The 26,684-nt window shown below is 44.4% G+C and overlaps 1 protein-coding gene across 1 annotated transcript in view; it reads left to right on the forward strand.

The window, feature by feature from the left end:
- DNAH2 (dynein, axonemal, heavy chain 2) overlaps nt 1–26,684 on the forward strand; it is a 252,966-nt gene that overhangs the window by 160,261 nt on the left and 66,021 nt on the right. The window contains exons 40-58 of the mRNA XM_006899178.1: nt 4,840–5,058; nt 5,300–5,417; nt 5,586–5,722; nt 6,219–6,356; nt 6,448–6,606; nt 14,099–14,251; nt 14,425–14,516; nt 14,807–15,005; nt 15,150–15,374; nt 16,659–16,763; nt 18,971–19,159; nt 20,481–20,566; nt 21,291–21,421; nt 21,575–21,724; nt 22,175–22,342; nt 22,767–22,927; nt 23,419–23,558; nt 24,309–24,441; nt 24,536–24,675. Of these exons, the coding sequence (XP_006899240.1) occupies nt 4,840–5,058; nt 5,300–5,417; nt 5,586–5,722; nt 6,219–6,356; nt 6,448–6,606; nt 14,099–14,251; nt 14,425–14,516; nt 14,807–15,005; nt 15,150–15,374; nt 16,659–16,763; nt 18,971–19,159; nt 20,481–20,566; nt 21,291–21,421; nt 21,575–21,724; nt 22,175–22,342; nt 22,767–22,927; nt 23,419–23,558; nt 24,309–24,441; nt 24,536–24,675 (2,843 nt within the window). The remainder of the gene's footprint in view (nt 1–4,839; nt 5,059–5,299; nt 5,418–5,585; nt 5,723–6,218; nt 6,357–6,447; nt 6,607–14,098; nt 14,252–14,424; nt 14,517–14,806; nt 15,006–15,149; nt 15,375–16,658; nt 16,764–18,970; nt 19,160–20,480; nt 20,567–21,290; nt 21,422–21,574; nt 21,725–22,174; nt 22,343–22,766; nt 22,928–23,418; nt 23,559–24,308; nt 24,442–24,535; nt 24,676–26,684) is intronic.

A 26,684-nucleotide genomic window follows, 5' to 3' on the forward strand; every position in this document is an offset into this window, starting at 1 on the left:
TCTCCCGGGTAATCAGCAATGCCCCAATAAACACAGATAAGATCCTACCGGCCTTTCTCCTGCCAGGTTAGTTCCTCAACGGCTCGCCTGATAGCTCCAGGTGATGTCTGGATCCAAGGTGGTGCCCCGAGGTCACAGGGCTGCGGTGGGGGTTGTGGGGCTGCAAGGGGGATAGGGGAACGGGAGGAAAGCAAGGGAATAGGGGACAAGGAGCGCAGGGGTTGGACACTATCACCAAGAGGTGGGGACAGGGCTTGTGTGCTGCTGGGGGTTTATGCAGCAGCACCCTGTGTGCTAAGGGTCACACAGGTGTGGGCTGCAGGGGGGTCCCACAGTGTCCGGCAGTCTTCGCTCCTCTGGAGTTCCACGGCAGGTGGCTGGCTGCTGCTCTCCCCGGGTCTCTTCCGGGTCCCTCTCGCGGCGTTCCCCGGTCTGGCGGGCGGCGGCGTGCATTCCCCCCGGCAGGCGGCGGCGTGCGTTCCCCTGGCGGGAGAAACTAGTCTTGATTAGAACAAATCTCAAGGTTTCAGGAGAACTTCTTTTTTTAAAAAAAATTTTTTTAGAACTTTTTTCCATTATTGACTTCAAACCAAAACCCATTGTCATGGAGTCAGTTCTGACTTACAGCACCTGCTTAGGACAGAGGAGAATTTAAAGAAAAAGACAAAGATAACTAATGGGAACAAAAAATCTTGAGAAATTTAGTCAACTAGCAAAAAATTTCAAGCTGAAGTAGGAGTAAGAATATTTAAATACATACTAAGCAGATAAAAACACAATCATTATTAAATCATAGAGAAAACAAAATTTGTGCATACAAGGAACCAGCAGATATTGATTACAATAGTACTTCCCTTTAAAAAAAAAAAAACAAAAAAAAACCAAAAAAAAACAATAGTACTTCCCTTGTCACAGTTTTATTTTCCATGGTTTCAGTTATCCATGATCAACTACAGTCCAAAAAGAAGTCAATCTGTGTGACTTTCTGAATTGTTATTGTTATGTGCTGTTGAGTATGACTCATAATGACCCTATGAATGACAGATCTGAACTCTCGCCTATCCTGTGCTATCCTCATCATTTCTGGTACACTTGACACAGTGCTGCAGGGAGACTGACTGTGTCAGTCAATCTCATTGAGGGTCTTCTCTTTCTTTTTTTTTTTTAGGGTCTTCTCTTTCGATGAAAGAGAAACATAATGACTTTTCCAAGTATAATGTCCATAGTATATGAAATGAAAAAATATTTTTTAAAACCCCAAAATATAGGAAATGAAGTTTCACCATTCTTGCCTCCAAGGATGCATTGTCTGTATTTTTCTATAAGACATATATCTATTTGTTCTTTTGTCAGTCCACGGAATATTCAGTACTCTTCTCCAACACCACAATTCAAAGTCATTGATTCTTCTGTCATACTTAATCAAAGACCTTGGTGCAACCACTGTGGAAGGTGGTATGGCACCATCTCAAAAAGTTGCAAATAGAGATACCATTTGACCCAGCAATTTCACTACTGGGAATATACCCCAAAGAGACCATAACTGACACCCAAGCAGATATATATGCACTCATGTTTATCGCGGCTTTGTTCACAATAGCAAGAAGTTGGAAACAGCCTAAGTGTCTATCAACAAACGAATGGGTAGAGAAGCTGTGGTATACAATGGAATACTACGCTGTATTGAAAAACAAGGAACTCATGCAATAGTATTCAAAATGGGTGAACCTGGAGGACATTATGCTGAGTGAAGTATCTCAGTCACAAAAAGACAAATACTGCATGGTGCCACTGTTGTAAAACAGGACTGACATCGGGGTTGGGGAGAGACTGAGAAAGATGGGTTCAAGAATGTATACTGTGTAATGTATGCACTGAAACAGATGAGGGAGAAAACTGTTTAAAAGGGATATGTGATTAGGTATTCTTGTCACAATGGGAGTCCAGAGCGAAGGCTGCATAGTGGAGTGGACCTGGGGGGAGGGATTGTAAAACAATGAAATAATTTTTCTTTTACTTTTCCAAGAGAGTAGTTTACTGGGGGGAGGGGAGAAAAGTGCAACAATGAATGAATGTAAATCCATAGTCTCTAAATTTTCATTAACATTAATAATAAATTTTAAAAAATAATACCAAGACCTGAAACAGACACTTCTTGCTTGGTATTTACACTGATATCATTGCTCTTCAGTACTTTCGAGAAGTCCCTGACAGGAGACTTTCCCATTGCAACATGTCTTTTAATTTTTTGACTGCTGGTGCCAAGGTGTTGATTGTGGATCCCAGCAAGATGAAATTTTTTACAATTTCAATATATTGAAAGCTGTAGTCTTTGATCAGCTGTAGTATTTCAAGTCCTCCTCACTTTTAACAAGTAAGGTTGTGTCATCTGCATAACGCAGGATGTTAATGGGCTTTCCTCTGATCCTGATACCACATTCTTCTTTATAAGAGTCCAGCTTCTTGAAGGATTTGCTCAGCATACACGTTGAATAGGAATGATGAAGGGAGTAGCATGATGGAATCTCGCACCATCCTACTCCATTCTGGACTGTCTTGCTTCTCCTCCACTGTGCACTCCACAAAACAAAACTTAACACCTCACTACCATTCAGACACATAACTGACTCTCTCCTGGGTTCCCAGGCTGTGAATTACTAGGGAGACTACTGTCCTTTTTCTCCCATGGAGCTCCTGGTAAATTTGAACTATCAGAGAGGTGCCTTTGGCTTAATAACTGCTTAAAGGCTACCTAACCAGAGCTCCCACTGACCAGTAGCCTGGAAAGCACAGCTGGATGAGTGGGCTGCACCTCGTTCATGTTGCCCACATCCAGTGGCTAATGCTACCCACTGGGCCACCCTGGGAAAAAATCTTTGTCTCACAAATGTCAATAAGAGGCCTCAGTGTTACTACTTCTTCTGTTACAGAATTAGTTTTCCAGAATGTGTATGTTTTCATTATCATGTCAGCAGTTTAAACGTGTTAAATTTTCTATCTCATTCAGTTAAAATATTTTCTTCTTCTTAGACTTCTTAGTTATTCAAAATTATATTACTTCTAAGCTTTTTCTAATTATTATTTATTGCTGAATTCTGGCTTATGTCTATTATGACTAGATGTATAATTCCTCCATTTCAATCATCTGAAATTTACCAACCCTCATAAACAGCTCTGATAGCATAGACTGTAGTGCTCTGCTATCCTAAAAGTCCTATATTTCTGTTTCACATTTGTTGAAATGTGAGACACAAACAGATTTTTGTGTCCATGGACTGCCAAGAGAACTAACAAGTCTGTTCTGGAGAGGGTAAAACCAGGCTGCTCCTTGGAGGCAAGGATTTTGAGACTTGTCTCACACACTGATCATGTTACCAGGAGGAACCAGTCCATGGAGAAGGATATTATGCTTGGGAGGGTCAAGGGACTGTGTAGGAGAGGAAGACCCTGGATGAGATGGATTGACACAGAAACTGGGTTAATGAGGGTCAGTGTGTCAGGGACAGTGAGACTGGCTCAGGACAGGGCAGGCTTCAGAGCTATTGTGCATAGAGTTGCTGTGAGTCATAGTTGACTCAACGGCATGTATCAACAACAACAACAACAACCTGAAATTGCTTGGTTATGCTGACTATGTGTTTGTAAATATGAGACAGATCCTTATGGATCATGGTTCTGCATTATTGTTGTTAGGTGCCATCGAGTCAACACTCACTCACAGTGACTCTGTGAACAATGTAGCGGAGGCTTGTCGTATCTTGCACCTTTGTTGTTAGCTGTCATTTGTTTGATTCTGGCTAAATAAGCCCCCATGTGACAGAGAAGAACTGCTGCCCTGGGGTTTCTGGGGTGTACTCTCCATGGGAGCCGATCACCAGGCCTTTTTCTGCAGACTTGCTAGATGGGTTCAAGCTGCCCCAATTGCATCTTAGATGATGACTTGTATGGGCTTAAAAATGTACCTGCAAAATGCATGAAATAAAATTGATAGAACTAAATGAAAAACTGACTGAATCTCCTATCAGACTAAGACCACAGCTGGATGAACACAGTGGTGTTTTTAGTTGTATCCTCAGCAACTCACACCATGCCTGGCATGTACTGTACCAGTTTAATAAATATTTGTTGATTAATAATAGAGAAGAATTTGCAGAGCTGCATGTCAGATGCTGTACTTTATATTGACTGTCTTATTTAAGACAACAACCTTACAAGGAAAGTGATTTAACAGATGTAGACACTCAAAACTCAGAGAAGTCACTTTCTCAGGGTCACAGAGCTGAAAGCTGGGGACTTGAGTGGGCTGGCCCCAAAGCACAGTGTCTTGACTCTGCAATTGGCCAGCTTCTAGTGAATGGATGATTAACAGGGCTTAAGGGTCCTGATACAGTTTTAAAAAAACAACACAAAACTCCAAACAACAATTTGAACATGATTCTCATAGTCATTGGAGAGGTTGAATGGTCTGCTAGAAGAACAAACAGGGTCATCCTGGAGCGGGTGAAGCCAGGCTGCTTCTTGGAGGCTAGGATTCTGAAAGTGCATCTGACATACTTTGGATGCATTTCAAGGTGAGACCAGTCCTTCCTTGGAGAGGGACATTATGCTTGGAAGGGTAGAGGGACAGTGCAAGAGAGGAAGACCCTTGAGGAAATGGATTGACTCAGTGACAGGGGTATTGGGAGTAGGTGTATCAGAAACAATAAGGTTGTCTCAGCATAGAGCAAGGTTCAGAGCTGTTGAGGGTCGCTATAAGTCACAGGTGACTTGATGGCGCATAACAACAACTACAACAACAACAACCTTTTCCTTCATTTCTTTCCTTCCCCTCTCCTGCAGCTACGAGAGACCATTGAGCAGGAGGTTCAAGTTTTGGGCCTGCAGGCCACACCGTTCACGCTCACCAAGGTCATCCAGCTGTATGAGACCAAGAACTCCCGCCACTCCACCATGATTGTGGGCTGCACCGGCAGCGGCAAGACCACCTCCTGGCGAATCCTGCAGTTGTCTTTGTCTTCCCTGAGCCGCGCTGGGGAACCCAACTTCAACCTTGTTAAAGTATGCAGTTTGGACACTGAAGTCAGTAGCAGAGATTTAAGCAGCAGGAGGTTGGGGGCAAGAACACACAGGTGTACAGGAGGGGGTGCAATCCAGAAAGCGCATGCCTGAGTCCTGAGAAGGCTGGTGGGATGGGAGCCAGAAAGGCTGGGCACTTAGGAGGAAGGCTGGAGACAGCAGGAGAACTCACGAGGCTTTACTTGCTGACAGCTAAAAAAATGTCCTCCTGTTCCATTTTTAGGAGTATCCTCTAAACCCCAAGGCGTTGTCACTGGGGGAACTGTATGGGGAATATGACCTCAACACGAATGAATGGACAGATGGCATCTTGTCCAGTGTCATGCGGACAGCATGTGCAGGTACCCTAAGAACTGTGGTGTATGCAGGGCAGATCCTGTGATCTTTGAAGGGTGGTGAGGAAAACTTGAGAGGTTCTGAGGTCTGAGGAAACAGCTCAAGGGGCCCTGGTGTGGAGGGAGGGCTGGCTGAGGAGGATCCCAGGTATATAGCACCCTGCCTGCTAATAGATGAGAAGCCTGACGAGAAGTGGATTATTTTTGATGGCCCTGTGGACACACTGTGGATCGAGAGCATGAACTCAGTCATGGATGATAATAAGGTGTTGACCCTCATCAATGGAGAGCGCATTGCAATGCCTGAGCAGGTATGGGGTGCAGTCAGCCATCTGGGAGCCTCCACGAGGTAGCAAATGGAGGGGGCAAGCTGAGGACCAAGGGGGGACCCCAGACCTCTGAGAGAAGAGTGAGTGCTGTTGGAGAAGGCTGAAGAGGGGAGGATGCCTGAACTCAGGAAAGCCTGTTTCTTTGTCTGTGACGATTATTGGAAAGTGCCTCATGTACTGGGAAGTGCTGGGTAGGCAACTCTTCTTGGTGCTTGTCCACTGGCATGTGAGAGAAGACCTTGTCACATGCCTGGGAAGCCTACTCGTGTCCTCCAACTCAAACAATGGGTGGAGGAGAATGATCTTTTCAGAGTGACCTTCACTTTGAAGGTTTTCTAACGCATCTGTAAATCTTCGTTTATCACGCCACGCTTTGTGCTTGGTAGAGACACCAAGGGCATAGGTAGTGTGGTGTTTTATGAGAAAGTTGGACAGTGAGTGTGTGGAGAGAAAGGCAAGGCTCTAAGTGTGTCCTCAGGTGTCCCTCCTGTTTGAAGTGGAGAACTTGTCAGTGGCCTCACCAGCCACCGTTTCACGCTGTGGGATGGTCTACATGGACTACTCTGACCTGGGCTGGAAGCCCTACGTCAAGTCGTGGCTGGAGAAGAGGCCAAAGGTAGCAAAGGCATAGAGGAGAGGGGGCTTAACCAACATGGTGTGCAGGGCATGCAAGCAATTAAAGTCCTTTCTTATTTAATACTAACTAGGCTGAGGTGGAGCCCCTTCAGCGCATGTTTGACAAGTTCATCAACAAGATACTGGCCTTTAAGAAAGACAACTGCAATGAGCTGGTGTCACTTCCTGAATACAGTGGCATTATCTCCCTCTGCAAACTGTACTCAGCTCTGGCCACCCCAGAGAATGGGGTAAGTGCAGGAACACAGACCAGAGGCTGGGTGCACCTGGGGAGGGGGAGACACAATGGGTGTGGAGGCAGTGAGGTGGGGTCTCCCTGTGCAGATGCATGTGTGTCTGGAGGGAGAGATGAAATATTCTGAGTATCATAACACAGTGCGAACATCACTATAGTTTCCTACCCACGTTTTAGGAGCTGAGGATTCACTTGTTCTTCTCACTTCTCTGTTTTTTAGAAGAATAGAGCGCTCTGGTAGCTTAGTGCTAAGGAATTGCACTGTCATCACAAAGGCATGCAGTTCGAATCCACCAGCTGCTCTGTAGCAGAAGGATGGGCAGTCTCCTCCTGTGAGATTTAATGCCTCTGAAAACCTGCTGGAGGGTCAGCTATGGTCAGTTACTACTTGAGAGTACACACAACAACAACAACAACAGTTCTTTTAAAAAGTAAATTTTGTTGTTATGTGCCATCGAGTAGTTTGCAACTCATAGCGACCCTATGTACAAGAGCTCTAAACACTTTTCTATCCTGTGCCAATCTAGCCATCTCAAACGCACTTATTCCCACCGCTCCAGTCACAGAATCAATCCATCTCACCGAAGGTCTTCCTCTCCTGCGTCGCCCCTCCACTCTCCCAAACATGATGTCCCTCTCCAAGCACCAGTCCCTCCTTGCAACATGCCCAAAGTATGTCAGACGAAGCTTCAGAATCTTTTGACTCCAAGGAGCATTCCGGCTTCACCTTTTCTAGGACAAACCTGTTTGTTCTCCTAGCAGGCCATGGTATATTCAATACTCTTCTCCAGCACCACAGCTCAAAGGCATCAATTCTCTATCATCCCTAGTGGTCCAACTCTCTGATGCATAGGATATAATTGCGAAGACTATAGCCCGGATCAGGTGCACCTTAGTCTCCAGCCTGACGTCGTTGATCTTCAGTACTCTTGAGAGGTTCCTCACAGCCAACTTTCCCAATGCAATTCATCTCTTGATTTCCTGGCTGCTGTTACCAAGAGTGCTGATTATGGAGCCAAGCAAACTAAAACTATTAACTATCTCAATTTCTTCACCATCCATACTGATGCTGCTAATTGGCCCAGTGGTGAGAATCTTTGTTTTCTTGATGTTGAGCTTCAATCCATATAGGAGGCTGCAGTCCTTGACCTTCTGCAGCAAGCGCTTCAGGTCCTCCTCAGTTTCAGCAAGCAGGGTTGTGTCATCTGCATAATGCAGGTTGTTGATGACTCTTCCACCAATCCTGATGCCACATTCCTCTTCATACAGCCCAGAGTCTCGGATGATCTGTTCTGCATACAGATTGAAAAGGTATGGAGACAGAATACATCCTTGAGGAACCCCCTTCTTGATTTTGAACCATGTAGTGTCTCCTTGCTCTGTTCTGACGACTGCCTTGTGGTCCAAGTATAGGTTTCGCATTAGCACAATCAAATGTTCTGGGATTCCCATTCTTCTCAGAGTCGGCCACAGCTTGTAAATATTAAGCCTTTGAGTATTTGAGGCCTCAGATCCAGTTTCTACTTGAAGGAATTCCCAGTTAAAGCTAAAGAAGAATTTTAGAAAATTTCAAGTCAGTTTCTATATTAAGTCCAGCTTTTGTTCAGTTTAGAATTATGGGCTGAGGATCCAGAATCCATATTTTCTTTTTTTATTATTATTATTAATGAAAATTTACAGAGACTTTGGATTTCCTTTCATTCATTGTTGCACTTTTCTCCCTGTCTATCCCTCCCCCCGCCCCCAGTTCGCTCTTTTCTTTGAAAAATAAAAGAAAAATTCTTTCAATGTTATACAATCCCTCCCCCCAGGTCCACTCCACTATGGAGCCTTCATTCTGGACCTCTGTCATGATAATAATACCCAATCATATATCCCTTTTAAACAATTCTCTCCCTCATCTATTTCAATGCATTATACATAATTTATCCAGTTTTTCTCAATCTCCCCCAACCCTGATTTCAGTCCCGTTTTACAATAGTGGCACTATACAGTATTTGTACTTTTGTGACTGAGATAATTTACTCAGCATAAAGTCCTCCAGGATCACCCATTTTGTTTAATATTGCATGAGTTTCTTGTTTTTCAATGCTTCCATTGTGTGACTATACCAGAACTTCTCTATCCATTTGTTTGTTGATGGACACTTAGGTTGTTTCCCGTTCTTTGCTATTGTGAACAAAGATGTGATGGATGGGTGTGCATATATCTGCTTGGGTGGCAGTTAGGGTTTCTTCGTGGTATATTCCCAGTAGTAGAATTGCTGGGTCAAATGGTATTTCTATTTGCAACTTTTTGAGAAAGCGCCATACTGCCTTCCATAGTGGTTGTACCATTTTACACTCCCGCCAGTAGTGAATAAGGGTTCCAGTTTCTCCACAATCTCGCCAGCACTTGTTTGCAGAATCCATATTTTCTGTTGAGATTAAATCACTATCTAAAAAATGGTTTATATGTTTGCATTTTTGGTGGGTTTTTGTTTGTTTGTTGGTCTTTAAGTGCATCTCCAGATGAAGGAGCTGTCATTAGTAGCTGTGACTACCTGTATCAGTATGTCCTAGAGAGCCTCCATCAGATTTCCAATGCAATGAGTCTTACTGGGGGCAGATTTACCTCACCTTTTTTCCCCCTTTTGGTTAGCAGCCCCATACATACCACTTGCAATATAATGTGTTGGGAAAGAACATCACTGTTCTTGGCACAAAGGTAAAAAGGAGGGCAGACTAGGCAGGGAAGTCTCCCTACTGAGAAGCATTTAGAACAGTCTTTTCAAGGGGGAAGAGTACTAATGGACAGAAGAGGGTTGCACATTCTTGGTGAAGGGAAAGGCCTTTGTAAATGCACAGATATGGACCTGTCAGGCCTGGGTAGGCAGGGCTCGATGTTGATGTTCATAGGAACAGGGGATCCAAGGAGAATACAGGACCAGGAGCTGTGTTGGGGTGAGCATAAAGGACAAACTAAGAATTCTTCATTGAATAGAGTACCAAATAGGGTCTTAATATTATCTTCTACCTGCATTTTGTGGATCAAGGCTTATTTTAAGAGCAAATCCAGTATTCTGAATTAAATAGCATTCTGTTGGTGTTGTTATCAGGTGCTATCAAGTCATGTATGACACTATGAATAATAATACATCTGAAGCTGGTCCTATCCTGGGCCATCTTCACAATCTCTGAAACACTCAACCCCATTGGTGCATTGGGGTTGCAATGTCAATCCACTGCGTCAGTCCACCTGGTTGAGAGTCTTGCTTTCCTGTGCTGACCTTCTCTCTACCTTTTCAAGCAAGATGTCCCTCTCCAAGGAATAATTCTTCTAGAAACATGCCCAGAGTATACGAGACAAAGTTTTATCATCTTTGCTTCTAAGGATCATTCTGGCTGCACCCTCTTCAAGACATATCTGTTCTTTTGGCCACCCATGAGATATTCATCACTCTTCTCCAACACCACTGTTCAAAAGCATCAATTCTTCTGTTATCCTTATTCACTGTCCAGCTCTTGGATGCATAGCAAGTGATGAAAAAAGACTATGGCCTGAATCAGATACCTTAATCCTCAAGCTGACATCCTTGCTTTTCAACAATTTGGAGAAGTCCCCGACTGCAGACTTTCTCTGTGCAGCATGTCTCCTGATTGCTGGTATCACTTGTGTTGATTGTGGACCCAAGTAAGATGAAGTCGTTGACAGTTTCAATCTTTTCTCAGTCTATCATAATGTTAACTGTTGGTCTAGTGGTGAGGAATTTTTTTTTCTTAGCATTGAGATGCTATTCACAGTGAAGGCTGCAGAGCCCAGCACCCCACCCCACCACACCCCATCCCTCTCTCTCATTTTCCCTTTCCCATTACTTTTCATGGTTTTATTTGCTTGCTTTTTTTTTTAATTTATTCCATTTTTCTCCATCTCTTTTCTTTGCTTCTCCTTTCCCCCTTTTATTCTGATTCCCTTCCCTTTTTCATTCCCCTCAGTTTGTTGTTGTTTTTTTTTTATTTTATTTTTTTTTAGCTGCTGTACATAGGGTCACTGTGGGTTGCAGGCGACTTGATGGCACATGACAACAACAATAACAGCTAATCTTGGTTTTTAGGGATGATTTGTTTGTTTGCTTGTTTCCCCTTTTCTTTACCCCACCAGTAAACAGCACCAATATCCATAAATCCCAGCCATACACACACTTCCTGCAGCTTCACTCCTGTTCCACCCGATCAGGGAGAGACTAATCACAGTATCAGCTCAGCCTGCCCTCACCTGCTCTACAGAACAGTGAACAAAGAACAGCATACATGCCTGCATCCTCTGTTGCCCTCACTGGAACATTAAGAAGGATCAATCTAGCAAGCTGCAGAACACACTTACATAGCTCAATCAGATTCATCAAAACAAAATAATAAAAGACAGTAATGCCACAATGTCTTGGAGGCAACAAATCACTTTAAACCACTAAAAAAAGCAGGATAAGATGACACCAAAAAGTGACCTAATGACAGAAACAAAAAACCTTTCAGAGGAAGAAAAGTAATTGGAACTTCTTGATACAGAATTTAAAAGAATAACAGTTAAATATCTTGTATGGATCGAGGAAAGCATAGAAGAATTTTTTTAAAAACCAAAACCAAGGGAGCTCTAGTAGCAAGAAGCTGCACTGCAATCCCAGAGGTGCTAGGTTTGAATCCACCACATGCTCTGCTGAAGGAGGGGCAATCTCCTCCTGTGCCTATCAGATCTGATTCAAAGGCACACAACAAGAAGGGGAACCCTCAAAAAAAGAACCCCAAACACAAAACCAGTGTAAGACCAAATGGAAGACTAAAATGTCAGCTATAGATAGCACCTTGGAAGGACAAAAGATTAGAATTGAAGAAATGGAAGACAGAATTAGTGAGCTAATAGTGGAGACACAGTCTACAAAACTAACCTATGAGAGGAACAATCAGTAAGAAGAAGGAAGGAAAATGAAGAAGGCATAAAAAGTATGTGGGACACCATCAAGGGTTTGTAGATTTACAATCAATGCACTCTTGTAAACAGTCTGCATTTACCATCTTGCCTGGAGGCCAGAGACCAGACCAAGCTGTTCAAGTGGTTTAATTGATGATAACTGTTGTTGTACAATGAATTAATGTGCCTCTTCCATCCATAGCCTTCGTTGTGTGAAGCATTTATTATATTAAGGAGATAGGATTAGAGGGAGATACAAGCTCTACCCTAATAGAGGCCTGTATAAACTCGTGGCAGCTCAATGCTAGCCCTCTTTTGGGACACTCACACCCCTGGGACATAGCATCCAGCTGCATGGAAGCTGACAGTCTGCAGGATCCTGGCCTGTCGCTCACTAGTTTCTGCAGCATTGGCTTGTGTCACCCATAGTCACGTGAGCCATTTCCCTGATGGGTTTTGAGTTTTTGTGAGATCTTCTAGTGAACCACAGAACTCAAAAGATACAGACAGAGTGGGGGATTTGAGCAGAGAAGAAACAGCTAATATCAGAAATGATGGGGTGGAACAGCAAATTAAATGTTTGGGACACTTTTATCTCTACCTTTTAGTAACTAATCAGATACTAATCATAGTAGAACAAATTATAAAAACAACTGCACAACAATTGTTCACAAAAAAGTGTTTAACTATATGGATCATAACAAATTATTAATAACATTGATATGAAGGGAAATCCCAGCACACTTAATTGTGCTGCTTTCAAAACCTGTGCATAAATAAATAAATAAGCCCAAACAAACCTGTGCATAGACCAAGAAGCAGTTTTCCGAAGAGAACAAGGAAACACTGTATGGTTTAAAATAAGCAAAGCCTCAGTGTTATATCTTTAATCCATACCTGTTCAATCTGTATGCTGAACAAATCATTCAAGAAGCTGGACTTTATGAAGAAGAATGTGGCATCAAAGACTACAGCCTTCAATATAGGTTACATTTCAATATCAGTAAAATAAAAAGTCTCACCACTGGGCCAATAGGCAACATCATGATAAATGGAGAAAAGATTAAAGTTGTCAACGACTTCATTTTGCTTGGATCCACAGTCAACACCCATGGTAGCAACATCACAATATCAGATGACATGTCACATTGGGAAAGTCTGCTGTCAAGGGCCTCTTTAAAGAGAAAGAATTCCAATTTAAAGACCAAGGTGCACTTTATCCAGGTCATGGTGCTTCAGTTACTCCCTCTGCATCTGAAAGTCTGACAGTCAAAGAAGAACAAAGATAAATTGAGTCTTTGAACTGGGTGTTGGCAAAGAGTATTGAATATAGAAAGATAACTAGTAAAATGTGTATGAAGGTCCAAGGGAGGAAGGGAAGAGAGAAGGAGGGCTGAGGGTTGTAGAATTTGGTGGGCAGAGGGAGGGGGTGAAGGGAATGGGAAAGACCTAGTGGGGACCTGAAAAGACGGGGTAATGGTAGGCATAGATCAATGGTGGTTTATTTTATAAAACACAGTGTATGGGAATGAGTATATGAAACAAATGTGAATGATGAAAGTGAGAAACAAGTGTATATGAATTTTGTATGCAAACCAATATAAATAAATTTTTAAAACTTCAAAAGAGTTGAACACACCATGGACTAACAAAAGAAGAAACAATTCTGTCCTGAAGGAAGTGTAACCAGGGTGTCTCCTTAGAGGCAAAGATGTGAAACTGATTCACATACTTTGGGCATGTTGTTGAGAGACGCCAGACCTTGAAGAAAAACATCTTGCTGGAAAAGCTAGAGAATTACCAAGCAAGAGGATGACCCTCGATGGGGTGGACTGACACAGTGGCTGTGGTAACGAGCTCTAACATGGCAGAGGGTGTGAGGCAAGCACAGGACAGGACCTGTTGTTCATTGCATCATCTAACAATAACATCCACTATTCCATGGTAGAACGCCACTACATTTTCTTTTTCATCTTCGGCTGATGGACATTTAGGTCATCTCCAGTTTTACTATAATTATAGAATGTGTTTGGACTTGGCTCCCTGATGACACATGAGCATGTCTCTGAGGTGGAAATGATGTGCCTGGATCTCTGCCATGTCCTTTTTCATTTCACTGAGAAGAAAGTCAGAATATATGCTCAACTACAAGGAGTTTCAAGTGTATCTAAACCTCCTCGATTTAGAGTTGAGATTTACCTTAGTTTCTAGATTTCTCTGTAATGATGCAGGGGAACTCTGGTGGCCTAGTTTGTAAGGAAATGGTTCTGATAACTCAAAGGTGGTGCCTCTCTTGGTGGGTCAGAGCCTCAGGAGAAAGGTGGGCAACCTCCTCGAGGCAGTTACAGCTTTGGAAACCTAGTGGAGGGGAAGCTATTGATTCAGTTCTGGCCTAACGATGGTGAGTGAGTGAGTGAGTGAGTGAGTGATAATGATGGGTTTTCCTAATAGAACCAGAAAAAGGTGGGGGGGAGCCCTATGCTTTTGTGGTGATCACAAAAAACTCTTTTCAGACTTTTTTCATGGCTCATCTTCCCTCGCAGGTGAACCTAGCTGATGGTGAAAGCGCTGCCTTCATGATTGAGATGATGTTTGTGTTCAGCATGATCTGGTCGGTGTGTGCCTCTGTGGATGAGGAGGGCCGCAAGAAGATTGACAGTTACCTCCGAGAGATCGAGGGCTCCTTCCCCAATAAGGTCAGGGGTGTCAGAGACCCAGTTGTCCTCTTTGTTCAGAACTTAAACATATCCCCAATCTTCAGTTTTGCTTTGAGTTTCAGCCTGCCCACCCAGCTCGCCTTCCTTTCAGACATGGTCTGGGGATGGCCAAAGGAAGGCTTTGGTGACCTGATAGTCATGCCTCTCCTTAGGACACCGTGTATGAGTATTTTGTGGACCCCAAAATGCGAACTTGGACATCGTTTGGGGAAAAGCTCCCTAAGAGTTGGCGCTACCCTTCTAAGTGAGAGCAGGCCCTGGGGAGTGGGTGGGGCTTGGGGCTGTGGTGAGGGGAGCTGTGGCAAAAGGGGCCAGGAAGCCAAAGTGTGGTGTAAACAAGAAGAGATGAAGTACAGGAAGCAGGATTTGGGGTCCTTAAAGAGAAAGCCTGATCTTCACACCCAATAGGCAGCAGAGTTAGAGAGCTGTGGTGCCAGGAATAAAAAAGAAGATAAACTTTGAAAGACAGGGTGAAGTGGGAGTTACGGCGAGTGAGCCACTGATTCTTGAAACCCACTTCTGTTCCGCCTCTAGCGCGCCCTTCTATAAAATCATGGTGCCCACCGTTGACACGGTTCGCTACAACTACCTTGTAAGCACTTTGGTATCCAGCCAGAATCCCATCCTGCTCATGGGCCCTGTGGGGACTGGGAAGACATCCATCGCCCAGAGTGTCCTGCAGTCCTTGCCCTCCAGCCAGTGGTCGGTGCTCACTGTCAACATGTCTGCTCAGGTGCGCCCAAGGCCCAAGCACAAACCACCAGCTCTCTTGTTGCCTTCTGCTTCTCCTGGGATCTGAGTTCCTGCTTTATGCTCCCCTCGAGCCCCGGATTCCTCCTGGGGGAACCCAGAACATCCTTCCATGCCTTTTCTCCAGACCACATCCAACAACGTGCAGAGCATCATCGAGAGCAGGGTGGAGAAGCGAACCAAGAGCGTCTACGTGCCGTTTGGGGGCAAAAGCATGATCACCTTCATGGATGACCTGAATATGCCAGCTAAGGACTTGTTTGGGTCCCAGCCACCCCTGGAGCTGATTCGCCTCTGGATTGACTATGGTTTCTGGTACGATCGTTCAAAGCAGACCATCAAGTACATTCGGGTAAGCATCCCAGCAATACACCCTTCAGACCTCTGCTCTTTCTCATGACAGACTCAGCCCTCGCTCTGGGGGGGCCCAGGATACAAACCTGCAATCCCAGTTTTTCTCACATTGCTAGGTGTCCTGCTTTTTCTCAAGGATCCAGACTTTGGCTCCTAAGTTATCAGCCCTGGGTCTGCCCTAAACTCAAAGGATCCTATTCTCCAACTCTAGCCCTTTTCCAGATCTCTTACACCATATTTGCATCCTATCCTGATTCTCACCCTACAACTTCTAGGTGGCCAGGTCCTCTGAATCCCTATTGCAGTACCTCCCCGCCCCCCCATTATCAGACCACCTCCGTGGTGTTGATTTGTCCCCAGTTGGGATCCAGGGAGCTTGCCTTGATCTTGAAGAATCCTCGAGATTCCAGCCTCTTGTTTATTTCTTTCCTTGACCAAGAGACAGCTGCCTTTTCATCATGAATTTTGTGGTATACCTTTCTCAGACTCTCAGCATGAAAACAATATGTGCCTATGTTTCTAAGAAAGAATGCAGAGGCACACATATGCACACTGAAATTTAAAAAAAGAGAGGAAAAGACAGAGAAAGTCTAGAGGGCAACCCCACAGTGTTGCTTTTTACTTTTATCTGCATTTTCTGATTAGGGTAACATAGATTACAATGAGAAAATAAGGACAAATCCATTTCGACTGTCTGAAGACTCTGTTGTAAATTAGTCCTGACATAGTCTAATACCTCATTTTTTCCCCATTTTCTTTCTATTTTTCCACAGTTATGAGGTTTACTAAAGAGGTAGCAGAATCAGTAGGTTACATCTTGGGAACAGGATCAGGAAATGTGTAGCCAGTGGGCCCTGCTTCAGTGTAGACCAGCCATCTCGGCTCTCTTGGCTGCGCAGGGCCCTCTCAGTCCCCCAGGTCAGGCCTCCTTCGTTGGTGCCCTCGGGTTCGGCCCCTGCTCAGGCTTGGCCTCAGCCCTGTTCAGTCAGATGGCATCAAGCTTTTTTGCCTTTCACTGCCAAAGCCTGTTAGGGATCATCTGTGCTTGGTAACATTGGCTGCTGCAACAGTGTGTTGTACATAGTACTTACAGTGATCATATACTGGTTCTGCTTTGCTTCCCTCCCACCCCCTCTCTCCACACTCCCCCACTCTGTTTCTGCCCTGAGCTTCTCCTTGTTCCGCCCTGGACTATCTTGCTCCAACTCTTGCAAACACCTTGTCTGTTCTAGTACCTCCTCTCATTCCTCTTCCCATCTCTCTCTCTCTCTTTGTGCTCTAGGACATGTTCCTGATGGCTGCCATGGGCCCTCCTGGGGGTGGACGGACAGTCATCTCACCAAGGCTGCAGAGTCGCTTCAACATCATCAACATGACCTTCCCCACAGTGAGAGTGGAACAGGGTCTGGGAGACCTTACAGGAGGGAGAAGAGGGTCTTCCTGGGGAAGATGCCTACAGAGGGCAGACCATCCCTGTCACAGTGAGGGGCCAGATCAAAGGTGGTACAGAAAGACTCCAGAGAAGAGTTGCAGCAGGGAGTTGTGGTTATAGAAAGAGAGGGTCTGGAGGAGATTTCATGTTGCTTGAGCTGGGACAGCCAGATGCACGTGCAGATCGCTTTACCTAGGCCTAAACCGGCAAGTCGGGAAAGAGCCTTGCAGAGCAGCTTCAGGAGCAGGACGTAAGGGAACACCACAAACTCAGTAATCAAGATAAAACATTTAAGGCGATATTTTTAAATGGCAAAAATGAGTGTGAAAAAAACTGAAGCACAAAACACGACACTTTAAGTAAAGGTGAATACAATTCCAGCCTGCACTAATTAGGAGCCTGAAGCCAAAGGAAAGGCCCCAAATAATACTATTTTCATCTTAATTGAAGGAGCCTGGAAGCAGAGTAGTGGACCCGGTTTCTCCGTTTTGTAGTCTGTAGGGCACTGCACTGCTGACCTAAAGGCCACCCGTCGCAGTGGTTTGAATCCACCAGGGGCTGCACAGGAGAAAGACAGAAAGCCTCCTTTCCTGTGATTTGTTGTTTTTCTGTTTGAACAGACCCATAGCTGACCCTCCAGTGGCTTTCAGAGGCAGTGAATCACAGGGGAGGAGACTGCCCATTCTCCCGTGGAGCAGCTAGTGGATTCAATCCATATTTCTGTGGGACAGCAGCACAGCTTCGTACCGCTAGTTCACCAGAGAAATCCCTGTGATTTAGAGACATGGAAACCCAATGGAGGCTCAGCTGTGAGTCAGTTCTGACTCAACGCCAATGAAGGAGAGTGAGGATGAAGAAGGCAGTCGTTGGAATCCACCAGCCACTCCTGGGGAGAAAGATGGTCGGTCTACTTCCCTGCACTTTAAAGCCTCAGAAAACCAGTGGCGCATTGGGCTGAGTCAGAGCCATCAGCAGCAGGGGCTTTGGTTTGGGTTTGAGCTTAGTTTCATTGAAAATGTTACTTTGTTCATGGATATTTTTTTCCTTTATATATTATTTTGCTCTTGTTGAGAGCATACACAATTCAGCAGTTTCTATACATTCAGTTTCGTCATATTGATTATATTCTTCCCACCTTTTCTGAGTTATTCCTTCTTCATTAACAGGACCTCACTGCCTCCTTAATTTTCTATCTAACATTTCAAGTTGATGTTGTCAATTTGACTTTTGGGGTTTTTTTTTATCACGGCATAAGTGACAAAGGCAGTTGCCTACACATTCAGTATCTGACTCTCCATCTTTTGTTCCAGGTGAATAAAAACAAGTTGTTGTGCCTTGGATGGCTGCTTTCAAGGTTTTGGGACCCCAAGCACTCTGCAGTGAACAAGAAAGTAGTTGTTTGTTGTTGATTGCTGTCGAGTGAAGCAACTCATAGCAACCCTATACACATAAGACTTGAATCTTTTCTATAACTATCATAGTTTCTCAAAGTTCATAGAGTTTCCAGAGGCATGTTACAGTTTAGGAAGTGAATGCCACTACAGAAATGTTCAACCCATTTATTGGGATGTACCCTCAATGAAATAGATTGACTCAGTGACTGGGGTAATGGAGTATGTGTGTTGGAGATGGTGAGATTGGCACAGGATAGGTCAGAGATTAGGGCTGTTGTACACAGGGTTGCTATGAGTTGCAGGTGACTCGACAGCACATAACAACAACAACAACAACCATGAAACCATATCCCTAAATCTCTAAACCAAGTAACAAAATCCCACGAGGTGATTGGTTATGCATGAGCAGTCTCAATAATTGGTTGTAAAATTCTATCTGTAATCTATGAGATATTCCCCTCATTTCCTTTTCAGATTCCTCAGTATCAACTAATTTTTGCCTTTTGCATTTATACCTGCAACTTTGCTCAATTTCTCTATTAGGACTAAATGTTTTATTGTGAACTCTTTGAGATTGTCTGTATACTCATGGATGGTTTAGGGATTATTTTTATAAGATTACAGTAAAATATACTTACCTTAGTTACTGAGTTTTGGGGCTCCCTTAGATTTTGGGCCTAGGGTGAATGCTTTGCTGGTCTCATCTTAGACTGGACCCTGGCTAAAAGCCATGGGCCCTGTGAAGTGAACCTGAGCTTCTACTCCTAGGAGTCCCAGATCATCCGAATATTTGGCACCATGATCAACCAGAAACTTCAGGACTTTGAGGAAGAAGTGAAGCCCATTGGGAATGTGGTGACAGAAGCTACTTTAGACTTGTACAATACAGTGGTCCAGCGCTTCCTGCCCACCCCTGCCAAGATCCATTACCTCTTCAACCTTCGAGATATCTCCAAGGTAAAACTCTCGCCCTTTTGGCCCTGGCACAGTCTCCTTGGAAGCATTGTTTTCTCTGAATAGGCCTTGAAACTTTGATAGCAAGTTTAACCCACTATTGTTTGTTGCAAACCGGACGCAGAAAGAAAGCAGGGACACAAGGAAATGAATTCTGAAAAAGAGGGAAGGCTGAGGCAGAGGTCCTCTCAAAGCTTAGCACGGTGAAAAGGCCCCTTTCTTAGTCTCCCTATGGTTTTAATTTAGTTTAAGCCAATCATCCTAAAAAAGTTGAATCTCTGGAGACTATGTTTTCCTTATACTTAAGTGTTGCCAACATAACAATGGGTAAGCTTAATCTTTAAACGAAGACCAAAGTTCAGACAGGGCATCCCCTCGGGTGGGAGGCCGGGCAGAATTCTCTGTTTGCAGAGGGCATCCAGTATCTCCTCCGGGGGGCTGGGCAGAATTCTCTGTTTGCAGAGGGTGCTCAGTCCTGTCTGGACTCTGATCTCAACGGTGGCCTGGCTAACACTATGCCAGGGAATCCACAATTGTTACCCAGCCAGCTTGCATTCATGGCAACCTCATGAACATCAGAGAGCCGAGCTCCAACGCGTTTTTCAGTGGCTGATTTTTCAGGCCTAGACCATAGGCCTTTCTTCTGGCAAGCCCCTGGTGGATTCTATTGACAGCCAAGCCACTTAACCATTTGTACCACCCAGGGAATGGCTTATTACACCACACAAATCACCCCATCCATTTGTTTGTTGATGGGCATTTTGGCTGTTTCAATTTTCTTGCTATTGTGAATAACGCTGCTATGAACATAGATGTGCAGATGTCCATTCATGTCTCAGTTCTGATTTCCCCGGGGTAAATTCCTAGTGGGTCTAATGGGATTTCTTTTTAACCTGGGAGAGATCAGAGAGCATTATGCTGAGGGAGCTAGCTCAGTCACATAAGGACAACTATTGCATAAGGCCACTATTGTGAAACTAGGAGTGTAACTGAGCAGGATGTGTGTAAATGTTCAAGAGGAAAAGAAAAGGGGGCAGAAAAAGGCAAAGAGGGCAGAATCTCTGGAATAGCAAATGTTAGTGGGGAGTGAAATGTTCAAAGGGGACTTCAAAAGATGGGGTGATAACTTATAAAATTTAATTCATATGAGTAATTTTATAAAACACAAAGTACATGTACTAAACATGATGTGTATGAATGATTATATGCAAAACAATAATTTTTTTAATCAGCCTAGACTTCCAGTTCCTCTAGCTTTAGTTTGAAAACTTGTGGAAGAAATCTCTTTCCTCTGTCCATCCCCGTGGTCACTTCTCTCTCTCAGGTGTTCCAGGGCATGCTGAGAGCCAACAAGGATTTCCATGACACCAAGAACAGCCTTACCCGCCTGTGGATCCATGAATGCTTTCGGTGAGCTGCCTAGATCTCACCAGATGCAGGCTCTCAAACCCCACTTCCCTCCATGGCCCAGCACACCCAGCACTCTCTGTTCAAATTGTACCACAGATACACAAAACATTTTCTAAGTCAGTAGTTTTTGCATATATAATTCAGTGATGTTAATTATATTCTTCATGTTGTACAATAATTTTCATTATCATTTTTCAGAGTATTCCACCACCGTCAGTATAAACTCAATGCTCTCCAGTCAGTAACTCCTCCCCTCTCTCCCCCCAGCTCCTAGTAATCACTAGTAAGTTTTGGTTTCTATATATTAGCCTATGTTGTTGTTGATTGTTGATTGCCTTCAAGTCGAGCACAACTCATAGCGACCCTATGAATAGAAGGTCTAAAAAAGCCTTTCTATCAATCAACATTTATCAAAGTTCATAGAGTTTCCAGAGGCATGTTGTTTAGGAAGTGGATGCCACTCCTACTTCCAAAATATTAGCATGAGCTTATTTAGCATTTGTCCTCTTGAGATTGACTTATTTCACTCAACATTATGTTTTTAAGACCCATCCTTGATGTAGCATGTATCAGGACTTTGTTTTTCTTTATGAATGTGTAACGGTCCGCTGTATTTATAGTACTGCATTTTGTGTATCCATTCACCTGTTGATGAGCATTTAAATTGTTCCCACAGGACCATACTCCTTATTCCAAGATCATTTTTCCAATTACCTCCCAACAGAGTCTTCTCTGATCGCCTGGTTGATGCAACAGACATGGAAGCGTTCCTAGGAATCATAAGTGACAAGCTTGGCTCCTTCTTTGACCTCACGTTTCATAATCTCTGTCCTAACAAACGTTCTCCCATCTTTGGTGAGCTACCAAGTGGGGCTGCTTTGTCCTTGAGACTCTGGAGACCGGGCTTAGATGGGGGGTTGGGGCTGGGATCTAGATTCTTAGGATCCTGAGGGGAAGTGTAGAGAGCATTGGGTATTTGAGCCTCTGACCCCCCCTTCCATGACCCAGGGGATTTCCTGAAGGAGCCCAAGGTGTATGAAGACCTGACTGATTTGACAGTGCTGAAGACAGCCATGGAGAATGCCCTGAATGAGTACAACCTGTCCCCTGCCGCCGTGCCCATGAAGTTGGTGCTCTTCCGAGAGGCTGTTGAACACAGTGAGCACGTCCTCCTCCCTCCCCTGCACCACCTCCCAGCCACGGGACCCCTACCTAAGCCTCTTGCAATCAATCTTGAAGTTGGCTTTCCCTTCGGCACCACTTTTCTGTCTTTCTTCTGAGGTGTCTCTGCATGGACTCATCCTATGGCCAGCTAAGCTAACAGTTACAGCCAAACATTTTAAGCATTTGCACCACCCACAGCACCCACATACCTCACCACAAAAATCACCCCATCGCTGAATGCCACTTTCTCTGACTTTAGTGTGAAAGCAAAAGTTGGGCCTTTCCTTTACAGCTGTGTTTAATGGTGGAACTTTCCTGTTGAAATGCTATCAGGGCCCACGCCTTCTCAGTCCCTGCTTCAATCCCAGCCCTCCCTACCTCTAACCCTGCGCTTGGTGATTCTCTGCGGCTGCCCGACCAACTCCTGCCCTCCCCTCTCCACAGTCACTCGAATAGTTCGGGTAATTGGACAGCCTCGGGGCAACATGCTGTTGCTGGGCATCGGGGGCAGTGGGCGTCAGAGCCTGGCCCGACTGGCTTCATCTATCTGCGAGTACATCACCTTCCAGGTGGAGGTCACCAAACACTATCGGAAGCAGGAGTTCAGAGAAGGTACGGCTGAGGTTTTCAAGGGGAGAGGTGCGGGATTTGGGAGCTAGGAATGGACTACCAGGTATCTAACTTTGTGCAATAGCAAGAGAAAAGATGGAAGCTAGATAGTGAGATGTGCCGGGCCTGTGCTGACGTGTGTCATGGCCGGAGGAAAAGACACCCTCACTCATTTCTAACCAGTCAGAAGGAGCTGACCTTCCTGATTACAAGGGAGAGACTGACCTTCTTTCTCCCAAGGAGCATCTAGTGGATTTGACAGCCTGCCTTGGGTTGTCAGCACAACTCTTCATCCACTAGGGTCCCAAAACCTCAGAAATCCCTAATTCCTGAGATTCTGAAATCTCAGAAAAGAAATAAGAAACAGGATGGGGCATCCTAAGAGAGTGTGTCCTGTCCCTCTTCCTCCACTTTTCTCCTGGCCCAGATATCAAGCGTTTGTATCGCCAGGCTGGGGTAGATCTCAAGGCCACGTCCTTCCTCTTTGTGGACACCCAAATTGCTGATGAGTCATTCCTAGAGGACATTAACAACATCCTCAGCTCAGGAGAGGTCCCCAACCTCTACAAGAGCGATGAGTTTGAAGAGGTATGATTCCTTCCATACCTGCTACCAGCTAAGTCTTCTCAGACTAGCTCCTAGAGAATGTCAGACCACAGGTACGGTGGTCTAAAAACCAATGAACTTGGGACCCCATGTGTATGGAAATAGATCTGTGCTCCACAGGGTTTTCAGGGGAAGATTGTTCAGAAGTAAGTTGCCACATCTTTTTCCCTTAGGTGTCACTGGGTGGACTCTAAGGCCTAACCTTCCAGTTAGCAGCTGGGCATGTGCACCATGCATGCTACCCACTACCCCAACTCTAGCACCCCCACTAGGACAAGGGGGAGGTGGAAGCCATGGTTGCCTCATTGGGGTGAAGAGCTGCTGCTTTTTCAGTCATAGTCCCCCAAGGGAGGGAAACCTGACAGAGAAGACATCCTTTAAAACCTCCCCTCTTGTTAACCCTGCCTAGCCCCATGAGCCCTCGGGTTCCACCCTGGGATTCCATCCTGTGATGCTATTTGGCTTCTGTACAGATCCAGACACACATAATAGAGCAGGCCCGGGCCGAGCGGGTACCTGAGTCATCCGATAGCCTCTTTGCCTACCTCATCGAGCGCGTGAGAAGCCACCTGCACATCGTGCTCTGCCTCAGTCCTGTGGGGGACCCTTTCAGGTGAGCCTGCACTCCTGTGAGCCCCTCTTTAGGCTTCAGGCGGTTTTCCACCACCCTCTATTTGGGACATACTTCTTCCCCAGTTAGGCCCATGAGTGATGTTGGGCACTTCTGGCATCTCCCACCTCTCCAGAGGCCCTGCTTCCATTGAGGAAGTTCTCCCTGCTTTCCCAGGAGCTATCGTCCCTCTTCTGGCACGTGGGGAGGCCAGAAAGCTGTATGGGGAGACAGGGTAGATCACTATTTTATATTTTAAAAAACATGAATTATCAAATCCACCAGATGCTCTGCTGGAGAAGGAGGGCAATCTCCTCCTGTACAAGTCAGATTAGATTTGAAGTACACACACAAAAACAAACAAACAAAAAACAACAACAAACAAACCAAAAACAAAACCCCACACGAATCATACAAATTGACTGGGCTAGCATTTTGTGTATATCTCCTTACTGACTCCCCTCACTTCCTGTTAGTGTATATTGTGATCCCCATCGAACAAATGAGTAAACTGACATTCAGAGAGGTTGGATCACCTGTGTAAGATCCACCCCTAGAAAGTGTAGAACCAGGTCTTTCTGACCCAAGAATCTGATTTATGATATTTCAGTGAAGGAACTCGGAGGGAAATAGAATCTGTACAGGAAAGTAGAGGAGCATAAGGAGGGGAATTTAGATCCCTGGAGTGTGGGGGGAGGTGACTGGAGGCTGAGGCTGAGGCTGGATATACATTGCCGCCTTTTAAAATCTCAGGAACTGGATCCGCCAATATCCTGCCTTAGTGAACTGCATGACCATCAACTGGTTCTCAGAGTGGCCCTATGAGGCCCTGCTGGAAGTGGCTGAGAAGTACCTGGTTGGAGTAGACCTGGGAACTCATGAAAACGTGAGGACCTCCCTTCATGTACCACGCTCTCTGCCCCTCGCATGGCCAGCTAGCCATTCTCTACTTGCTCTTACTCTCTGCTTTGTTTGTCCAGATCCACAAGAAGGTGGCCCAGATCTTTGTAACCATGCACAGGTCAGTGGCTCAATATTCCCAAAAGATGCTGTTGGAGCTGCGGAGATACAACTATGTCACACCCACCAACTACCTGGAGCTTGTGTCAGGATATAAGAAGTATGTAGCAGAGTGGAAGTCATGGAAGGGCCAAGAGAGGGAAATGAGTTAAATGATATGATGAAAAAACATTTAAGAGTTGGCCAGAAGGACCTGGGATGTCTTTAGAATGACAGAGATGCAAAGGGTCTTAGTTTTGTCCAGAGAAGGAAATAAAAAATGAGATGAGGTTTTCATGGCAAGAAGCCCTCTCTAGAACCCAGTGACTGTGTTTTCCAGGTCCAGTGTTTCTCACCAACATTCTGTTCTCATTTTCTAGAATGTTTCCTCTGTCTTTTTCCAGCCATAAAACATACCACAGTATTGCCATAATACAATACCTTTCCCTTCTTTTTTAGGCTTCCCACCATACCCAAGAATTTGATCTATATCCATTTAGTAATTTTAAAATTGTGTCTTTTAATGTATATAACACTATACTATTTGCTCTGTAGGCTATAAAAGAAATGTAAAAAGAAATTCACTTATACACATTTCAGTATCCCAATCAAGCCACTTGTGCTAATCATGAGATTAAGGACATGGTCTGTTTACTTTGTGCTAGGCTGTGTGTTAGATCCTCATGTGTCAGAAAACTAAATGAAATCTCTGCTCTCCTGGGGTTACGTAGACTTGCATCTTGTTTACTATTTGCCAGCCATTGTGCTAAGCCCGTCACATGTAGTTTTTCACTTCTCATCAGTTATTACTGTGCAGTCAAAATTGACTCATAGCTGACCCTACAGCAGCTTTCAGAGGCTGTAAATTGTATGAGAAGAGAGTGCCCACCTTCCATCTGCAGAGCAGCTGGCAGATTTGAACCACCAGAGGAAAAAAATTTCTATTTTAAGGAAACTTGCAGAAAACTTGGACTTCCATTCATTCATTGTTGCACAGTTTCTGCCCTTCCCCAGACTCTCAGTCCACTTTGCTGTGCACCTCTTATTCTGGACTGTTTCATGCAAATAATGCCTAATCATATATTCTTTTTAAACAGTTCTTTCCCTCACCTCTTTCAATGCAGTGTTTGTTATTTATCCCCTCTTTTCTTAGTTTGTCCCCAACCCCCATGTCAGTCTTGTTTTATAACATTGGCATTATGCAGTATTTGTCCTTTTGTGATTGTGATATTTCACTCAGCATAATGTCCTCCAGGGTCACCCATTTTGAATAATATTTTATTTGTTCCTTGTTTTTCAGTGCTGTGTAGTATTCCATTGTGTGGATATGCCACAGGTTTTCTATCCATTTGTTTGTTGATGGGCACTTGGGTTGCTTCTACCTCTTTGCTATTGTGAACAATGCAGCAATAAACATGAGTGTGCATATATCTCTTTGGGTGAGAGTTCTGGTTTCTTTAGGGTATATTCCCAGTAGTGGAATTGCTGGGTCAAATGGTATTTCTAACTTTTGAGAACACGCCATACTGTCTTCCATTGTGGTTGCACCATGTTGCACTCCTATCAACAGTGAATAGGGTTCCAGTTTCTCCACAGTCTCGCCAGCATTTGTTGTTTGCTCCTCTGTTGAACTTTGCTATTGTTACTGGAGTGAGATGATATCTCATAGTTGTTTTGATTTGCATCCCTCTTATAGCTAGGGATTTTGAACATTTCTTCGTGTGTTTGTTCACTGAACGTCTTCTTGGTGAAGTGACTGTTCATATCCTGTGCCCATTTTGTGATTGGGCTGTTGATCTTGTTGAGGTGGAGACATGGAATTTTGACAAGCAACACAGTTGTCTGTAGACTGTGCCACTGTCATCGTTGTTTTGTGCCACTGAGTTGACTGTGACAACAGCTGAACTTTGCTCTGTCCTGAGCCAATCTCACTGTCTCTGACACACTGACCCTCACTACTCCAGTTATACTGTGTCAATCCGTCTCATCTGGGGTCGTCTAGAGCTGCCTGTTTTTTCTTTTCTTACTTAGTCCAGACAACAATTCTCTGTTGACTTCTTTATCCCTGTACAACACTGAAGATGTTTAATTTTTTTTGTCACCTAAAATAATTTTTTAAAATTTATTATT

The sequence above is a fragment of the Elephantulus edwardii genome, unplaced genomic scaffold (genome assembly GCF_000299155.1).
Source record: "Elephantulus edwardii isolate Elephantulus edwardi_28Jun2011 unplaced genomic scaffold, EleEdw1.0 scaffold00246, whole genome shotgun sequence".
NCBI classification, from domain to species: domain Eukaryota; kingdom Metazoa; phylum Chordata; class Mammalia; order Macroscelidea; family Macroscelididae; genus Elephantulus; species Elephantulus edwardii.